General features: G+C 39.1%; 1 protein-coding gene across 1 annotated transcript in view; it reads left to right on the plus strand.

Annotated features, from left to right (window-relative positions):
• Window positions 1–17,744, plus strand: part of LOC134664272 (uncharacterized) — a 49,825-nt gene that overhangs the window by 19,132 nt on the left and 12,949 nt on the right. Inside the window, exon 3 of the mRNA XM_063520822.1 lies at window positions 9,040–9,187. Coding sequence (XP_063376892.1) covers window positions 9,040–9,187 — 148 coding nt within the window. The remainder of the gene's footprint in view (window positions 1–9,039; window positions 9,188–17,744) is intronic.

A 17,744-nucleotide genomic window follows, 5' to 3' on the forward strand; every position in this document is an offset into this window, starting at 1 on the left:
AATAATCAGGATCTCTTATGCAATAACAAGGTACTTTGCCAAAGCAGTTCGTAGGCAGAGCCTGTGCAATACTACAAGCCTCTCCTATCGCGATTAGTCTAAATCGATTTATAAATCGATTCTCGGGTTACAGGTCAATTACTCGATAGTCTCGATAGCTCGCACAAATTATCAGATTGACTCACTAAATGGATATCGCAATACCACCTTGGAAATAGACAATGACGATTGATCGCTAAGATAAGTCGGTTGTTCACATCGCTTAGGTATTAATGTAATATTTCCATAATTATTTATATTGCGATTAAGTTTATATTACGTACCTAATATTATTGTTAGATTGTAAGCTACATACTTAAATTGTAGTGCCCTTACAGGGTTCATAACTTATTCACCATTCTAATGTAAGACCTAATTGTACCTATGAAAGCAATAAATTACTTAATTACTGAATTACTGAAGTATGCTGCGATAAATAAACTAGTACGTGTAATGTAAAGACCCATTTAGAGGACACGAGATTTCCTTGCCTTTTAGGATGAAAAACCGTATAATTATTGTAGGCGATAGTAATAATACCTACTGTTATCAGTAGGATTATTCCCATGTTTGAAACGAGTATCTCGCACCGACCAAGCGTTTAAATATAATATGGGACTACGGAGAACACTCAAAATAGCAGCACTTAGTAGGTTATAGGTCGTATTCAGTGTTCTACGCCGGGGCTGTCAGAATCCCTAAGAGAAAAAAACCGGGCAAGTGCGAGTCGGATTCGCGCACGAAGGGTTCCGTACCATAATGCAAAAAAACGGTCACCCATCCAAGTACTGACCCCGCCCGACGTTGCTTAACTTCAAAAATCACGTTTGTTGTATGGGAGCCCCACTTAAAACTTTATTTTATTCTGTTTTTAGTATTTGTTGTTATAGCGGCAATAGATATACATCATCTGTGAAAATTTCAACTGTCTAGTCTATCACGGGTATCATATATATGTCTATCACGGGTCGTGAGATACAGCCTGGTAACAGACGGACGGACGGACGGACAGCAGAGTCTTAGTAATAGGGTCCCGTTTTACCCTTTGAGTACGGAACCGTAAAAACGAATACTTAGTTTCTTACACAAAATTTGACATCGGTGGATCTGCAATAATATGTTACTCTTCGAAGGTCGCAAAAATATATGTGACACGCTCTAGCTCTACAAAAAAGATTGTGTCAGATATTTTTGCTGCCTTCGTTGTGTAATATATTATTGTAGGTGACTGTATACCTTACACCTATAGGACACAATCAGGAAAGAGAAGCCCTAGATTATTAGGATTCGACGTTACATTTCATGCACTTGTCTACCTAAGCTCGCTAAGCAAAGAGAACATACAGCAAACTACAATGTTGTAAATGTTGTAATAACTGCAATGCAATACACGGTCTTGTTAAACAATAAAGTCCCGTACATTATCCCACGGCGCAATCGCGTAAAAAGTGTATCGCAATACAAAATACATTTCCGCAATACCTTGCAAGAAAACTGAAGAATCGACTGACAAGAAAACACAGACGGTTTGCCATACCAAACGGACAGGAAGGCTATTCGGCGTTAAAATATCTTGATTTGATTTGATACTAACATAACGAGAGCAACAGCGTCTCCCATCTACGGCTGTCTGCTTTACAAATTTTGATATTTAATAAACAGAAATGTCTGCGAACGGTGCTATTAAGCTTAGAATAAATTTGAAAGTGGAAAAATGACTGTCTTGGGTAAGACTTGAACTCACGGCCTCTGGATCGATACTCCAGCGCTCTGCCATCTGAGCCACCATAACATCATCATATCATCATCCATAGCCAGCAAATCTTTCCACCATATTATGGGTCAAGGGGGGTCAAGCCTAAACCAAGACAGTAATTTTTCCACTTTTAAATTTTGTCGTCTTTACAGTTCGAATTTCTCAAAGATTGTAGTGAATTATTTAAGCAGGAGGGCTATGATGGTTATGTCACCGTATCATTAATCAATTAATGCATGATATGACGACTATCTGATAAATGATATAATTCGGTAAAAAGTCGCGAGGATAACGTATAAGTGGCTAATGATAGCGTGATATGTTTTGAGGTTTATAAAAATCAATTTTAAACTCGATGACTTAAGGTGTATATTAAAGAAAAGATGGTTAAATCACATTCTACCACTTATCCACATATGTCATTGAGAGTTAAAACGTATCCATGATTTGAGCTTTTGAAAAATCAATTCTAAACAAGTTTACTTAAAGCGTATTTTAATTAATAGTTCGCTACGATAACGTATATGTGACTAATGATAGCGTGACATGTTGTGAGGTTTTAAAAATCATATTTATACTCGATGACTTAAGGTGTATTTTAAAGAAAAGATGGTTAAACCACATTCTACCACTTATCTAGATATGTCATTGACAGTTAAATTTATTCATAGTTTGAGCTTTTGAAAAATCAATTCTAAACAAGTTTACTTAAAGCGTATTTTAATGAATAGTTGGCTAAATGACATGCCGCACACACCACTTATGCACATGTGACATTGATAGTTAAAAGTTATTGGATGGTTTAAGATTTTGAAATATAGATTCTAATTGAGTTTATATAAGGTTTTTTTTTAATGTGAATCTCTTATTTCATCGCCTCAAATTTTACCGTCATTATCATATCGCAAAATCTACTTTATTTCTAGTACTTAGAATTCATAGTCTTTGAAATAAGCTAATACATTATCGGACTAAAGTAGACTCGGCTACAATACTTAATTCACGATTGCTGATATTTGCTTGTAATGTCATCACCTTATTAACCTAAAATACGGTAATCTGTCAATATCAAATAAATAATTCTGCCGTGCTTATTAAGAGCAGTAACTCATTTTGAAATCTAACAATTGTAGAACATATTGTACAAGTACAAAGTATCCAATTGAATGACACTTCAAAATGAGTTAGAGTCGGACCAAGAAAAGTGTGCAGCGGATATGTAAATTCAAATTTAATTCAAAGTTCAAATTGTATATATTATATTTAAGAAAAAAAACAGATACTTACCTACTGATATTTTAACTTCAAGAAATTGCATTTTTCACCACTTATATACCACAAGAGCACTTATGACTTATGAGTGAAGTGCAAAAAATTTGTACATAGTTAAGTACCTGTAATTAGTCCAAAGTTAATTGATTCCATTGTGTTACCACAGTTAAGCCATTTCTATTTAAGTTAGATGCATGAAAGTGTGTTAGCGAATGCTATAGACTTATAATGTGTACGATTTAAGTCCAATAAAATACAAACAATACAATTTACATAGTTAATTTTCGTAATACAAATGAATCAATTAAGTTAAGACTAATCACAGCTTCTTAACGGCGCTTATCGTGACCCAGTGAGCACTACGATAAATTAATCAAAGGCTAGCCGTCAAAAGTCGACTATATGTCTAATTATCCAACAATCGTAGCCATTTACCGTGTATTGTTGTCTAAGTGGACAAAACGGTATGAATGTTATAAAACTGTATAAAGCTAGACAAGTGGCATTTATATCATTTAACTTATCCACTTATCCACTAAGTTTAAGGTGGAAATGTAGACAAATGACATATTATCCAACGACCATGTTATGCAGTTAATCATTTAACGACTATCGCTGTCAAAAGTGGAAAAGACGACAAATCAATAAAAACTGGATAAAATGTCAGTTTTATCATCATTTATACAGCCATATCATTTATCCAGTCGACCATCATAGCCTTGCAGGACCCCTATTCGACAAGCGACGTTTGACGTATCGTGTTGATGTCCCGTTGATGTGGGAAAAATCATAAGTTCTCGAATACGTACAATGTCAAAATTTGACATTAACAATCCACAGTTAGGGTGACAAGCAAAACAAACCGAACCCCCCTTTGTTTTGGTTGTACCAAATGATATTATCCACCGTTGATGGAATAACACTCAGTATGCAATAAAATCAACTGTTGATTTGACGTGGATGCAAAATCTGACAGTTGTACATGTCGAATTTGGCCCCAGGTTCGGTAATTATTCAGACAATTTTTTTTGTTGTTGTTTTTTGAAATTTAAAATGGCAAAGCCATGCGGGCTTATTGCGAGTTCTACAAGTATCCAAGTTACGATTTTTATTCTGAGCACAGGCCTGTAAACTAAGTGATCGTAGGAAACGGTGACAGCCTAATGGGGACCATTACGGATAAGGCTCTACTAAACCAATTACATGTAATAGCTCGCGATAAGTGAGTGAAGTCGTAGACTTGAAAACGAGTCTCGTTTTACTTTCAAACAAAGAATCCTGATAACGATACGTTACCGCCAATGGTTGTGGAATTAGCTTTCCACTAAGGTTTTCTCAAGGCATTAATTGTATAAGTATAGTACAGCCGCCATCAGATAGGTATAACGGAGCGGCCAAGGTGTTCACAATATCTGGGCTATAACCGCGAAAATCGAAGTTCGCAAATTGCGGGCATTTTTATCTGTCACTCTAATTACGCCTTCATTGGAGTAAAAGAGAAAGATCCCCGCAATTTGCGAATTTCGGTTTTCGCGGTAGCCCCTCTGAACACGCACTCTAACGCCCTGACAATAGAGGCGTGTTCAGATATTTGTGAGCACCTTGGCCGCTCCGATATATCTGATGGCGACTGTACTTACACACATTAATAGGTTTTTGAACATGCTGTAATTTGATGCTGCCGTAATAATTTAGCCTATTATAGGCATGGACAGGGAACGGCAGCCGTTTTCTTTTTCATTTTATTTCACCATCGTGGTACCTATAATAAATTAAAAGATAGCTTAATGTAATTTCTCGATTTGTGAAGATATTTGTGAGCACCTTGGCCGCTCCGATATATCTGTTGGTGACTGTAATAGGTACATGGTATAGAATAAATATCGCAAGTTCTGTAAAATCGCAATTTTCTTACCCACAAAACTTGCCCCTTGGCAACACAATTTCTCAAAACGTAAGCGTGAATATACTCATCACTTTTCACAACTGGCCATACATATGTTCGGCATGCCACAAGCCGTCAAGAAAACCGGTCGAATAAGCCTCCAGCTAAATTCAACAGTGTCAGAGGATGATTCATACATCACATTACCAATTCACACATGTCAAACGTGAACCATGGGTTACATTTAATGTAACCGGATTTAAGCACCGTTAATCTAACCTGACCTACTGATTGGGGTGTCGGGATTGTTTGCTTACTGATAACTTGTAGCACCAAATAGGTGCGTTAGGGTGAATTCGAAAATGGAGTTAATAATCCCAAATAATGTACGAATGCTAAGCCCTAATACCGATCAGCGTGTTCTAGTAGAAGGTAATTTAGATAGAACTAAAATTTAGTCCCTACCTACTAAATATTTATAAATGTGAAAGTAACTCTATCTATCACCTCTTCAAACTAAACCGCTGAACCGATTTAAATAAATGTACATATGTAGAATAGTATATACGTAGTTAAAGTCCCGGGGAATCGATTTAAATAAAAGTACATATGTAGAATAAGTAGAAGTACCGGAGAATGACATAGGATAATTTTATCACAATCATCTTTGCACGCAGACAAAGTCACTGTCAGAAGCTAAGTAGTTAGTTGCAAGATATTTTTTTGTTATTAAGCTAATATTAGCATAATATGTACTAAGAAGTCGATCGTATTCTAACCTTAAACCGCACTGAAGTCAACAACTTCCATATAAGTGATTCATGTACAGAAACCACCAACTCTAAGAGACAATTCTAAAACAAGCAATATACATCAATATTTGACGAAATACTAGCTTTCCTCCTCAACTTCTTGTGCATGGGATGATGATGATGTTTGATAAAAACTATCATGTCCTTCCTCGAGTCTCATACTTAAGAATATTTTCAAAATAACCTTGTTGCCGAACTTATCCCAATGCACCTAACAACCATATTTACGAGTTATAAAAGGCCAAAGTACATCCGTATTTGATTGACTCTATCAACACGACAGTCTAAAGTAAGTAAGTAAGGTGTTTGTAACTGCTTTCGGTCTCGTTTCATGTAATAGTCGACATTGAATCTTGTGTTTAAGGAATAGAGTCGGATTTTGAATACTAGTTTCTAAAAGACAATCCAGTGCAGTATTAGTGTATACGAGTAATGTTTACTTGCAGTGGCGTAACTAGGGGGGGTTGGAGGGGGCACGTGCCCCGGGCGCCGTCCAAGGGGGGGCGCCAAAATGGGCAAAAGACTAAGTACCTCTCCGCCTTGCCAAAGGCACAGCAGGGATACTTTCGTCAGTCATATTTACCACCACTGTGAAGTGTGAAATGCGGATGGTAATCTGGCCCACAGCTCAAAAGAGAAAGCCGATCTTTTAGGTACTCTTTTTTAGGTACCTTGAAAGACGACGGTATTAGCACCAGTGCGAATACTCTATGCCAGAAAGTACCAAGCAGAGAGTACCATATTCGGCGGGAGGTGCTATGCTTTCATATCAAATTTGGTGCCTGCCCCGGGCGCCATATCCTCTAGCTACGCCACTGGTTTACTTGCACTAAATATTTTTGACGATAATGAATAAGTAAGAAATAAAATATTTAGGCTTTCAAAATGCTTGTACTTTTACAGCTATGTAGCCCGCCAATAATTAGAAGTTTCACAATATTATGCTGAATTAATTAAGAGTAGTTATACTTATTTTATTTTTAAAGAGAAAACGTAAGGTCTTAAGGAAAAGAAGGTCGTGGCCCTCGAGTGTGAATGCAAAAAATGTTAACGGTGGTTTTTTGGTGCATCGACAACTTTTTTTTGCATTGGTAACTTTTGTTTGAAATACCTACTCGTTATTTGTTAAAAAAATTGAATCTACTTAAATTATATAGGTAGGTAGGTATATACATAGTACTTACTGTTTTTGTACTTATTTAATATTTACATATAGTAGTGTACCCTATGATGGGCGTGGAACCAGTAATGGGACAAAAAACCACAAATCCTGTAAAATAAGTGTCTAAAAGTAGCTTATAAACACTGCCTGTATATTATCATAAATAAGAGTCCTAGAGCTGTTTCAGTTTGAATTTTTATTAAATTTGGTTGTTTTTTAAGAAATTGGCGTCAACCCAAAAGTTGTCGTGTCACTGAAAAAAAATACCACTACGAATTCTTAACAACTTCGCTAAGAGAGGTGAGTTAATTTATTAAATTTTAATTAATTAATACTTGATGAAAACTAGAATGTGTTTTGTTAATTGCATTTACCATGAGATAAGGTATACAACATACTATGTTGTGACTCCACAGATGTAAAAAAATAGTGGTATTTGGCCCAATCCCATTATAGGAGCTGTAAAACTGCATACCTCCTATAATGGGATAATTTACATAATGATGCTTGCCATGCCATCATTTCATGTTTAAACAATACAGAAGTAAAATGTAGTTACGAAATATGTCAACCAGGAGGTATGCTCGGACTTCTGATAAATTAATATCGTTTTTTAGTGTGGGTCAAATCTTGGTAGCCGAGTTTGAGCCACTTTCCCGTTTTCCGATTGAGTTGAAATTTTGTATTCGTAATTAAATATGCAAATCGGATGATAATGCAATATTATGATAACATGGACCAGATCTGATGACCTATTTCAATATTTTATACTGATAGAGCAGTGTCCATTACTGGGGGGCCCATTACTGGAGCTTTGGTGTCCATGACTGGAGAAAAATAGCATAGTTTTAATTTGTTAAGTATGTGGAAACTCATTGCAGTATCTTTGATACAACACGCCTGAAACATGAAAGACGGGTAGGACTTTCATCTTTCAATACGCTAAGCGGTAGACCATTCACATGTATTAGGGAAATATCACAAATACTCCAAATTCCCTCTTAAATGTCCCATGACTGGTGCTGTTACTATATATCAAACTGCTTTTTTACCCACTTCCCTCATCGAATGTTATTACGTTTTTATCTATATACATAATACCTACCTATTAATTTAATTACCTATATAAAAAAATTACTCGCCTCAGTCTCAGTTGGCCTTCATGTTTGAAAGACGGGCAATTTTACAAATGCATCACGGAAGTATTAAAATAACTTATAGTTCCGTAAACTATCTTAGATGGATCATAGAAATAACTTCCCGACGTAAAGTTGTATGTTTATGTTTAACTACTTCCCAGAGAACTACTATAAAAACTTGTACTTTACCGTATAATAAATATATTGTAAAGGTACAATGGATAGTGACTTATAACACTTTAAACTCTCGCGTTTTGTACACATATTCAATTACACAAACGGGTCTACCGCGATATAATTTCATTGTTTTTACCTTTAATTCCGACGTTTCAGCTGAGTTGCACCAGCTGTGGTCACGGAAAGACTGACGTCCCAACAAATGTCAACGGAGATGAAATTATATCGCGGTAGACCCGTTTGTGTAATTGAATATGGATAGTGACTTCACAACTCACAATGTGTTTAACGTTTGTTGTGTACCTATTGTGTACTGTAAGTAAGTACAGTCAGCAACATTAGTCGCTGATAATTTAGCGCGTTTTCCAAATAGATATATATCTCTCTCACTCGTATATATTATACTGGATACTAGCCTCGATCCGCGATCTCATTCCCGTAAGAATCGAAAACTTTCACCCATTAGGGGTTTGAGCGTGCGTAGTCAACATGCTAATCGTTTACGCTCCGTAGCGAGTCAAACGCAACTGTCACTCTCGCACTAAGAAGTGTGATAGAGAGACACACGGCATTTCGTTGTCGTAGCGCAAGCGATGGCCACCTTGGCTAGGCACCCTGAAAATACGGCTGCTTATAGTTGTTTTTTTTTAAGCTGACCGTTAGAAAAGTATAAGCTCTCGTAGACCGAAAAGGTCAGCTTAAAAAATTTCAACTAAGTATAATTAAAAATGGGTTTCACGAAATGTGATTTCATAATAGTCAAGTTTCTTGTTTATGTGATTTTTCTATTGTTACAGCTCCCTTGACCTTGGCTGCATCAGCCCTCGAAGACAGTACGTTGCCCAACCTGCCTCAAGAGGAAGAAGATAATAGCCGCTACAAGACTCTAGAAGCTAACGCCACGCTGCTCAAACTGCTGGTTAACGACAAGGATGGAGTCAGCAAGTGAGTAGACCGTTCATACTTCACTCTGTCTGGCTAGAGCGGGATAGCATGCTGGGAAGAAGATAATAGCCGCTATAAGACTCTAGAAGCTAACGCCACGCTGCTCAAACTGCTGGTTAACGACAAGGATGGCGTCAGCAAGTGAGTAGACCGTTCATACTTCACTCTGTCTGGCTAGAGCGGGATAGCATGCTGGGAAGAAGATAAACTGTTTGCTAGCTATATGCATAGTAGGCAACAATTTGTAAAGCACGGATGTTTCATATCCTCCATCTATCCAACAAGATCAGGCGTTAGTCAAGGATCTATTCTTGGCCCGCTTTTATTTGGAATCATGATTAATGATCTTGAACTTGTGCTGAAACACGCAAGATGCCTTCTTTATGCCGATGACTTGAAGCTTATCTGCGGTATAGAAGGAGTGGCAGATTGCGAGGCAATGCAGGCGGACATAGAGGCTGTAGTCGATTGGAGCACAGTAAATAAACTGTTTTTTAATGTTTCCAAATGCTGTGTTTTATCCTATACTCGCTCATTGAAACCACTTCACGCCCAATATTTGCTTGGATCCGAAGTAATAACTCGCGTAAGTACTATAAAAGACCTCGGCGTTATCTTTGATACCAAACTTACTTTTCGTGATCATATTGAGGCTCTGGCTGCCGACTGTTTTAAAAGGCTGGGATTCATCATTAGGAATGCTCGCGACTTTAACAACCCAAAGGCAATTAAATTACTTTATACTGCCCTTGTTCGGAGTAAGCTTGAAGCCGCTAGCATAGTGTGGAGTCCCGCTGAAAGTACGTATGCCTTGCTTCTAGAAAAGGTACAGAAGGCATTTCTAAGATTCTTGTACAAAAATGTTTACAAGCGCTATCCATTTTTATACCCTACAAAATTTTTGTTAGGATCCCTGGGATTCAACTCTCTGCAAGTGAGGCGGAACCATAATCTTCTGGTAGTGGCTTGTAGAACCTTGCGCGGAGATTCCGACTGCCCTGACCTAGTGGCACAGATAGTGAGGCTCTCTGTGCCTTTCCTATCCAAGCAGGAACTTAGGCCTAGACACCATAACCTTCTTGCAGTTCCAGCAACGCGTACTGCAGCACACCTAAAATCTCCTCTCATTCGCGCTCTAAAATTTCTAAACGCGCTTCTGTCATGGGCTCCTGAATGTGATTTGTTTGCAAGTCGATGGGCAAGTGTATGTAGTATCTGCCTGAGGTACTGCGAGGCGATGGATGGTAGTGGTATTTCATAAAACTGTTTGTAAAGTGTTGTGTACCGTAGCGTATAAGTAAACTCTAAATTGTTACAGTGATTTGGTTTATACTGTCAGACTGTATAAAATTTTGTTTGAATAAAATAAAATAAAATAAAAAAAATAATAGCCGCTACAAGACTCTAGAAGCTAACGCCACGCTGCTCAAACTGCTGGTTAACGACAAGGAAAGCGTCAGCAAGTGAGTTCTTGTAGTCCTATTAAGGGGCCCACAGATACTAGTCCGCACAGTTCCGAACAACTAACAGCTGGCTGATATTGTCCGGTGAACTGATAATCTGTGGGCCCCTTTAGACATACAGAGAGCTTCCATAAGGTCCGTATCACGCTTTTCTATCTCCAGCAACATTTGTCCTCACCCCGTCGCTACAGAACGACTATCCCATCCATCATCAGAGTAATATACGGCAACCATCCGGCTGTTTCATCCAAAAAACGTTGCTTGCTTGGTTTCCCACTGCAAGTCGTGTAAGTATCCCATTTCGACGTTGCGATCATGTTAATGAATAATCAGCAAGAAGACGGTGTAAACCTTTCATGTTGCTATTTCGCTAGAGCAGTAAGCCCATGTCAAGTAGAATAATTTTTAAGAAAAAAAAACCGACTTCTATGGGGCCCGGTGAAAGATTATGGTAGATGGTGCACTATGTAGAAAAGGAGGTAAAACCAGTACCTACTTTCTAGTAGCATTTCGTTTCCGTAAGGGTCGTAGTTATCTAGCCTAACCTAAGCCACTTCTCTGATAGCAGTTCGGTTCTGTGAGGATCGCAGTTCGAACCTAATCAAACCCACTTTTCTAGTAGCATTTCGTTTCTGTAAGACTCGCAGTTCTAACCAAACCTAACCCACTTTTGTTCGGTTCTGTGAGGATCGCAGTTCAAACCTAACCTAACCCACTTAACGGCGCATGCGGTGCGGTGTACGGGAGTTTGAGCGGGAGGGGTTTGGCATCATCATACCCACATTTTATGGTAGGGAATCATAGTGGTTTATTTAGTTTAGGTATCATAGTGGTTTTCCGGGTCAAGGTCCGGGTCTCTGAGTCAGAGTCCGGGTCCGAGTCCCGGTCCAAGTCCGGGTCCGGGTCCCGGTCCGGGTCCGAGTCCGGGTCCGAGTCCGGGTCCGAGTGCGGGTCCGAGTCCGGGTCCGAGTCCGAGTCCGGGTCCGGGTCCGAACCGGATCCGGGTATGAGTCCGGGTCCCAGTCCAAGTCAAAATCGAAATTCGAAATCACCAAACACGTACTATGCGTCGTTGAAGAGTTCTGTTCTGATCATCATCAGCAGTTCCACTTCATCAAATGCGACAGTTTTTAATGTAAATGCTTGATTTTATGATGAAAATACAAAAAATTCTATACATATGCCTTTAAGATTTGAGGAGTTCCCTCGATTCCTTATTGATCCCATCATCAGAACTCGAGCTTGACAGAAATGTGGCTTAAAAACTAAACTTGCTTAACAAACATAACGAAGAGGACAAATCGCCAAACGTGAACTATGCGTCGTTGAAGAGTTCCGTTCTGATCATCATCAGCAGTTCCACTTCATCAAATGCGACAGTTTTTAATGAAAATGCTTGATTTTCTGATGAAAATGCAAAAATCTCTATACGCATGCCTTTAAAATTTGAGGAGTTCCCTCGATTTCTCATGGATCCCATCATCAGAACTCAAGCTTGACAAAATTGTGGCTTAAAAACTTAACTTGCTTAACAAACATAACGAAGAGGACAAATCGCCAAAGGTGAACTATGCGTCGTTGAAGAGTTCCGTTCTGATCATCATCAGCAGTTCCACTTCATCAAATGTCACGTTTTTGAATTCTTCTTCTTCTACTGCCATGCCCTAGCGGGCGTCGGCGGCCACCTTTGCAAAGTCTTCTCTATTCTCGGCCAGTCTTGTTAGCGTGGCCGCGTCTTTGATGTTTGTCCATTTTTTGATGTTGTCGAGCCAGTTCATCCTCCTTCTTCCCCTTCCCCGTTTTCCCTCTATTTTTCCTTCTATTATAACTTTCAGCAGATTATACTTTTCATTTCTATATAGATGTCCAAAATATGCAATCTTTCTCCGCTTAACTGTGGCTAGTACTTCCTTCTTCTTCTTCATTCTTTTTAAGATCTCTATATTCGTTATTCTTGCGGTCCATGATACTCTCAGCATACGCCTGTACAGCCACATTTCGAAGGCCTCTATTTTCTGTTCTATTTTTTTATTCAAGGTCCATGTTTCAACACCATAATAAAGTATGGATAATACATAGCATTTTACTAGTCTCCACCTTAAATTTAGCTTAATGTCTTTATTGGTATACAATTTTTGCATTTTAATGAAAGCACTACGGGCTATTTCTATTCTCACCCTGATTTCCTGTTCTGGATCCCAGTTTTCACTCAGCCAGCAGCCCAGGTACCTATATTTAGAAACTCTTTCTATTTGTTTACCATCAATCAGAAGCCTGCCTGTTGGAAATGTTGTTTTGCTTATTACCATCAGCTTGGTCTTACTAACGTTCATTTTAAGGTTGTAGTGTTTTACCTTGGTATTTAAGCGGTCCAATAGCTGTTGTAGTTCTTCTATACTGTTAGCTAGTATTACAGTGTCGTCTGCATATCTTATGTTGTTGATATATCTTCCGTTACACTTTATGCCCATCTCAATACCGTCCAATGCTTCCACAAACAAGCGTTCTGAGTAAAGGTTAAATAGGCTTGGAGATAATATGCAGCCTTGGCGTACACCTTTTAGAATTTTCAACTCTTTTGTAGCAGATTGTCCGACCTTGATATGTGCTGTTTGATTCCAATATAGATTCGTGATAATTCTCATATCTTTGTTGTCGACATCTGTGCCATTTATAGCTTCTAGCAGTTGTTCGTGGTTCACAGTATCGAAAGCTTTTTCGAAGTCTATAAAACACGCATATACGTCTTTTTGGTGTTCTAGGCAGTTCTGTACGATTACCTGGATTGCTGTCAGAGCTTCCCTGGTTCCAAGTCCATTTCTAAATCCAAATTGAGTTTCCCCTATGCTGTAGTCAATTTTGTTGTACATTCTGTTGTGTAATATTTTCAAGAAAATTTTAAGGTCGTGGCTCATAAGACTTATAAGACGATATTCATTGCAGGTTTTTGCATTGGGTTTTTTAGGGATTGGCAAGAAGGACGATTTCAGCCAGTCGTTAGGTAATTCTCCAGTCTCATAGATGTTATTGAATAGTTTAACTAGTATGTCTATTCCAAAATTATCTAATAATTTGATTAATTCTACATGCACACCATCTGGGCCTACAGCTTTTCCTATTTTCATGCTACTGATGGCTTTTTCGACCTCTCTACGAATTATCGATGGTCCTTGTAAATCTCCGGTTATAGTAGGAGGAATTCGGGTTCTATTGTCTTGAAATAGCGTTGTTATATAGGTCTCCCATTCCTTTTTCTGTTCATCTATTTCAATCAGGAGTTCATTTCTATTGTTAAATAAACTTGCTGTGGTGAATTTTCTTCCTGTATTAGTGAATTCTTTTACTTTTTTATGTAAATTGAAACTGTCATGCTTAAGGTCTAATCCCTCTATTTCTAAGCATTTAGATTCCAACCACTTGTCTCTTTCTGTCCGGATATTGGTTCTGATTTCATTATCTATTGTCTTGTATTTTACGCTATCTATTTCTTTATACTGTCTTCTCTCTTCCATTTTTGTTAATATATCTTTGGTTATCCATGGCTTTTTAGTTTCCTTTTTCCAGTAGCCTAATATTTCTTTACCTGTATCAAGAGCAGTCGTTTTGATTTTCTCCCAAATATCTTCATTACTAATAATTGTACCATCGCTTGGAATGGTATCTTGGAAGCGCCTTCTTAGTTCATTATTAATTGTCGCAAGTGTTTTTGATTTTACTTCACTGTCTTTTAGCTTATCTACTGCAATTTTTCCATGTTGTGTATTGTTCCTTTTAACTATTTTCAATTTTAGATTAAGCTTAGCTACTACCGGGTTATGGTCAGACCCAATATCCGCACCGGGATATGTTTTTACATTAACTATTGAGTTTCTATATCTAGCAGGCACCAATATGTAGTCTATCTGGTTTCGCACTATGTTATCTGATGTGTGTTTGGGTGACGTCCATGTATATAATCGTCTGGGCGGATGCTCAAACCATGTGTTTGCAATGATGAGCTCATTTTCCATGCAGAATTGTAATAATCGGTCTCCACTCTCGTTTCTAGCTCCTAAACCATGATTTCCTACATATTTACCCACCGCTCCTTTACCAATTTTTGCATTCAGGTCGCCCAATATCAATGTGAGTTGTTGTGATTTTAATGATTTCATAACCATGTCGATCTCCTTATAAAAGTTTTCTAGCATGGTAGGATCTTCTTCCGCTTTTTTAGCTGTTGGTGCATAAATTTGCAGGATGTTCAAGTCAAAAGGCTGACCGCTTAACTGTAGTAGAATACATCGTTCTGACACAGGTAGAAAGTTGGTGACGAATCGGTTCAGCTCTTTTTTGATCATTATTCCTACCCCATGGTAATGATGTTTTTCTGTTGAGGGTTTCCCTGAATAGTAAAGTATGGTGTCATCAGCAGTATATTTTCCGTTGTCTTTCCATCGTACTTCGCTAAGGCCCATTATGTCAATATTTAATCTTTTCATTTCTTGTACAGTGTTTTCAATTTTACCTGGTTTAATTAAACTTCTTACATTCCACGTCGCAAATTTTAACCATTGTTTCTTCTTCTTTATTAGTTTTAATCCCCCGTTGAATTTTCCTGTCCTGGCATCTTCTGTTTCTTCTCTCACGGTAGTATATTTCCCATCACAAGACCCGGAAATCTCGTGACGCCGGGTCGGGCCCGGATCGCATCGAACTGGCTCACTTGATTGACTTTGCATGGTGGCTTTCTTGGAGCTAAATAGGTGTAGTGGGGCCCCAGTTCCTTTTACACCAGCTGTAACCTTGCTGCAAGGTTTGGACGCCGCCGTTGATCTCGAGAGATTCATCCGCCGCCTGTCCTCCTGCTTGCTCCAGCCCGAGCCAGCAGCACGCCCACAGCCTCTACTCCGAATACGTCCGAGAAGCCTGTGGGCGGGGTTTTTTGCGGAGTGTCCATCTCCGGCCTGTGCGGTCCGCGGGAGGTATTTTATTTCCCTCCAGCCCTCTGGTAGTCTCTTCCGACCACCAGGAGGGCCTCCCCTATCCGCCACCTGGGGACACGCTCTCTAGGGATATAGGCTTCCCCCGAGAGGTTTTTGAATGTATATGCTTGATTTGTTGATAAAAACACAAAAATCACCATATGTATGCCTTTAAGATTTGAGGAGTTCCGTCGATTCCTCATGGATCCCATCATCAGAACTGGATTTTGACAAAAACGGGACCAATCTGTATGCATATACATACAATCAAAAAAATAATTTTCAAAATCGGTCCAGTAATGACGGAGATATGGAGTAACAAACATAAAAAATAAAAAAAATAAAAAAAATAAAAATAATAATTTTTAAGAAAAAAAAACCGACTTCCATGGGGGCCGATGAAAGATTATTGTAGATGGTACACTATGTAGAAAAGGAGGTAAAACCACCCACTTTTCTACTAGCATTTCGCTTCTGTATAATGGCTCCTCTACAGGATGGGCCAACGCCGGCCACTCCAAGGGACGCAGCCATGCGGTAGAATGAGATAGCAATATCACTTGCTCCCTCTAACGCATAAATGCGTCCCTTGGAGTGGCCGGCGTTGGCCCATCGTGAAGAGGAGCCATGAGGGTCGTAGTTCTAGCCTAACCTAACCCACTCCTCAGATAGCAGTTCGGTTCTGTGCGGCTCGCAGTTCGAACCTAATCAAACCCACTTTTCAAGTAGCATTTCGTTTCTGTAAGGCTCGCAGTTCTAACCTAACCTAATCCTTGTTCGGTTCTGTGAGGATCGCAGTTCAAACCTAACCTAACCCACTTAATGGCGCATGCCGTGCGGTGTACGGGGGTTTAAGCGGGAGGGGCTAGTAAGATTGGCATCATCGTACTTTATACCTACATTAATTTTATGGTAGGTAATCATAGTTGTTTATTTAGTTAAGGTATCATAGTGGTTTTCTGGGTCAAGGTCCGGGTCCGAGTCCGGGTCCGAGTCCGGGTCCGAGTCCGGGTCCGAGTCCGGGTCCGAGTCCGGGTCCGAGTCCGGGTCCGTATCCGGGTCCGAGACCGGGTCCGAGTCCGGATCCGAGTCCGGGTCCGAGTCCGGTTCCGAGTCCGGGTCCGAATCCGAGTCCAGGTCCGAACCGGATCCGGGTATGACTCCGAGTCCGGGTCCCAGTCCAAGTCAAAATCGAAATTCGTAATCACCAAACGTGTACCATGCGTCATTGAAGAGTTCTGTTCTGGTCATCATCAGCAGTTTCACTTCATCAAATGCGACAGTTTTTAATGTAAATGCTTGATTTTATGATGAAAATACAAAAAAATCTATACGTATGCCTTTAATATTTGAGGAGTTCCCTCGATTCCTTATGGATCCCATCATCAGAACTCGAGCTTGACAAAAATGTGGCTTAAAAACTTAACTTGCTTAACGAACATAACGAAAAGGAAAAATCGCCAAACGTGAACTATGCGTCGTTTAAGAGTTCTGTTCTGATCATCATCAGCAGTTCCACTTCATCAAATGCAACAGTTTTTAATGAAAATGCTTAATTTTCTGATGTAAATACAAAAATCTCTATACGCATGCCTTTAAGATTTAAGGAGTTCCCTTGATTCCTCATGGATCCCATCATCAGAACTCGAGCTTGACAAAAATGTGGCTTAAAAACTTAACTTGCTTAACAAACATAACGACGAGGACAAATCGCCAACCGTGAACTATGCGTCGTTGAAGAGTTCTGTTCTGATCATCATCAGCAGTTCCACTTCATCAAATGCAACAGTTTTTAATGAAAATGCTTGATTTTCTGATGTAAATACAAAAATCTCTATACGCATGCCTTTAAGATTTGAGGAGTTCCCGTGATTCCTCATGGATCCCATCATCAGAACTCGAGCTTGACAAAAATGTGGCTTAAAAACTTAACTTGCTTAACAAACATAACGACGAGGACAAATCGCCAACCGTGAACTATGTGTCGTTGAAGAGTTCTGTTCTGATCATCATCAGCAGTTCCACTTCATCAAATGCAACAGTTTTTAATGAAAATGCTTGATTTTCTGGTGTGAATACAAAAATCTCTATACGCATGCCTTTAAGATTTGAGGAGTTCCCTTGATTCCT

The sequence above is a fragment of the Cydia fagiglandana genome, chromosome 5 (genome assembly GCF_963556715.1).
Source record: "Cydia fagiglandana chromosome 5, ilCydFagi1.1, whole genome shotgun sequence".
NCBI classification, from domain to species: Eukaryota; Metazoa; Arthropoda; class Insecta; order Lepidoptera; family Tortricidae; genus Cydia; species Cydia fagiglandana.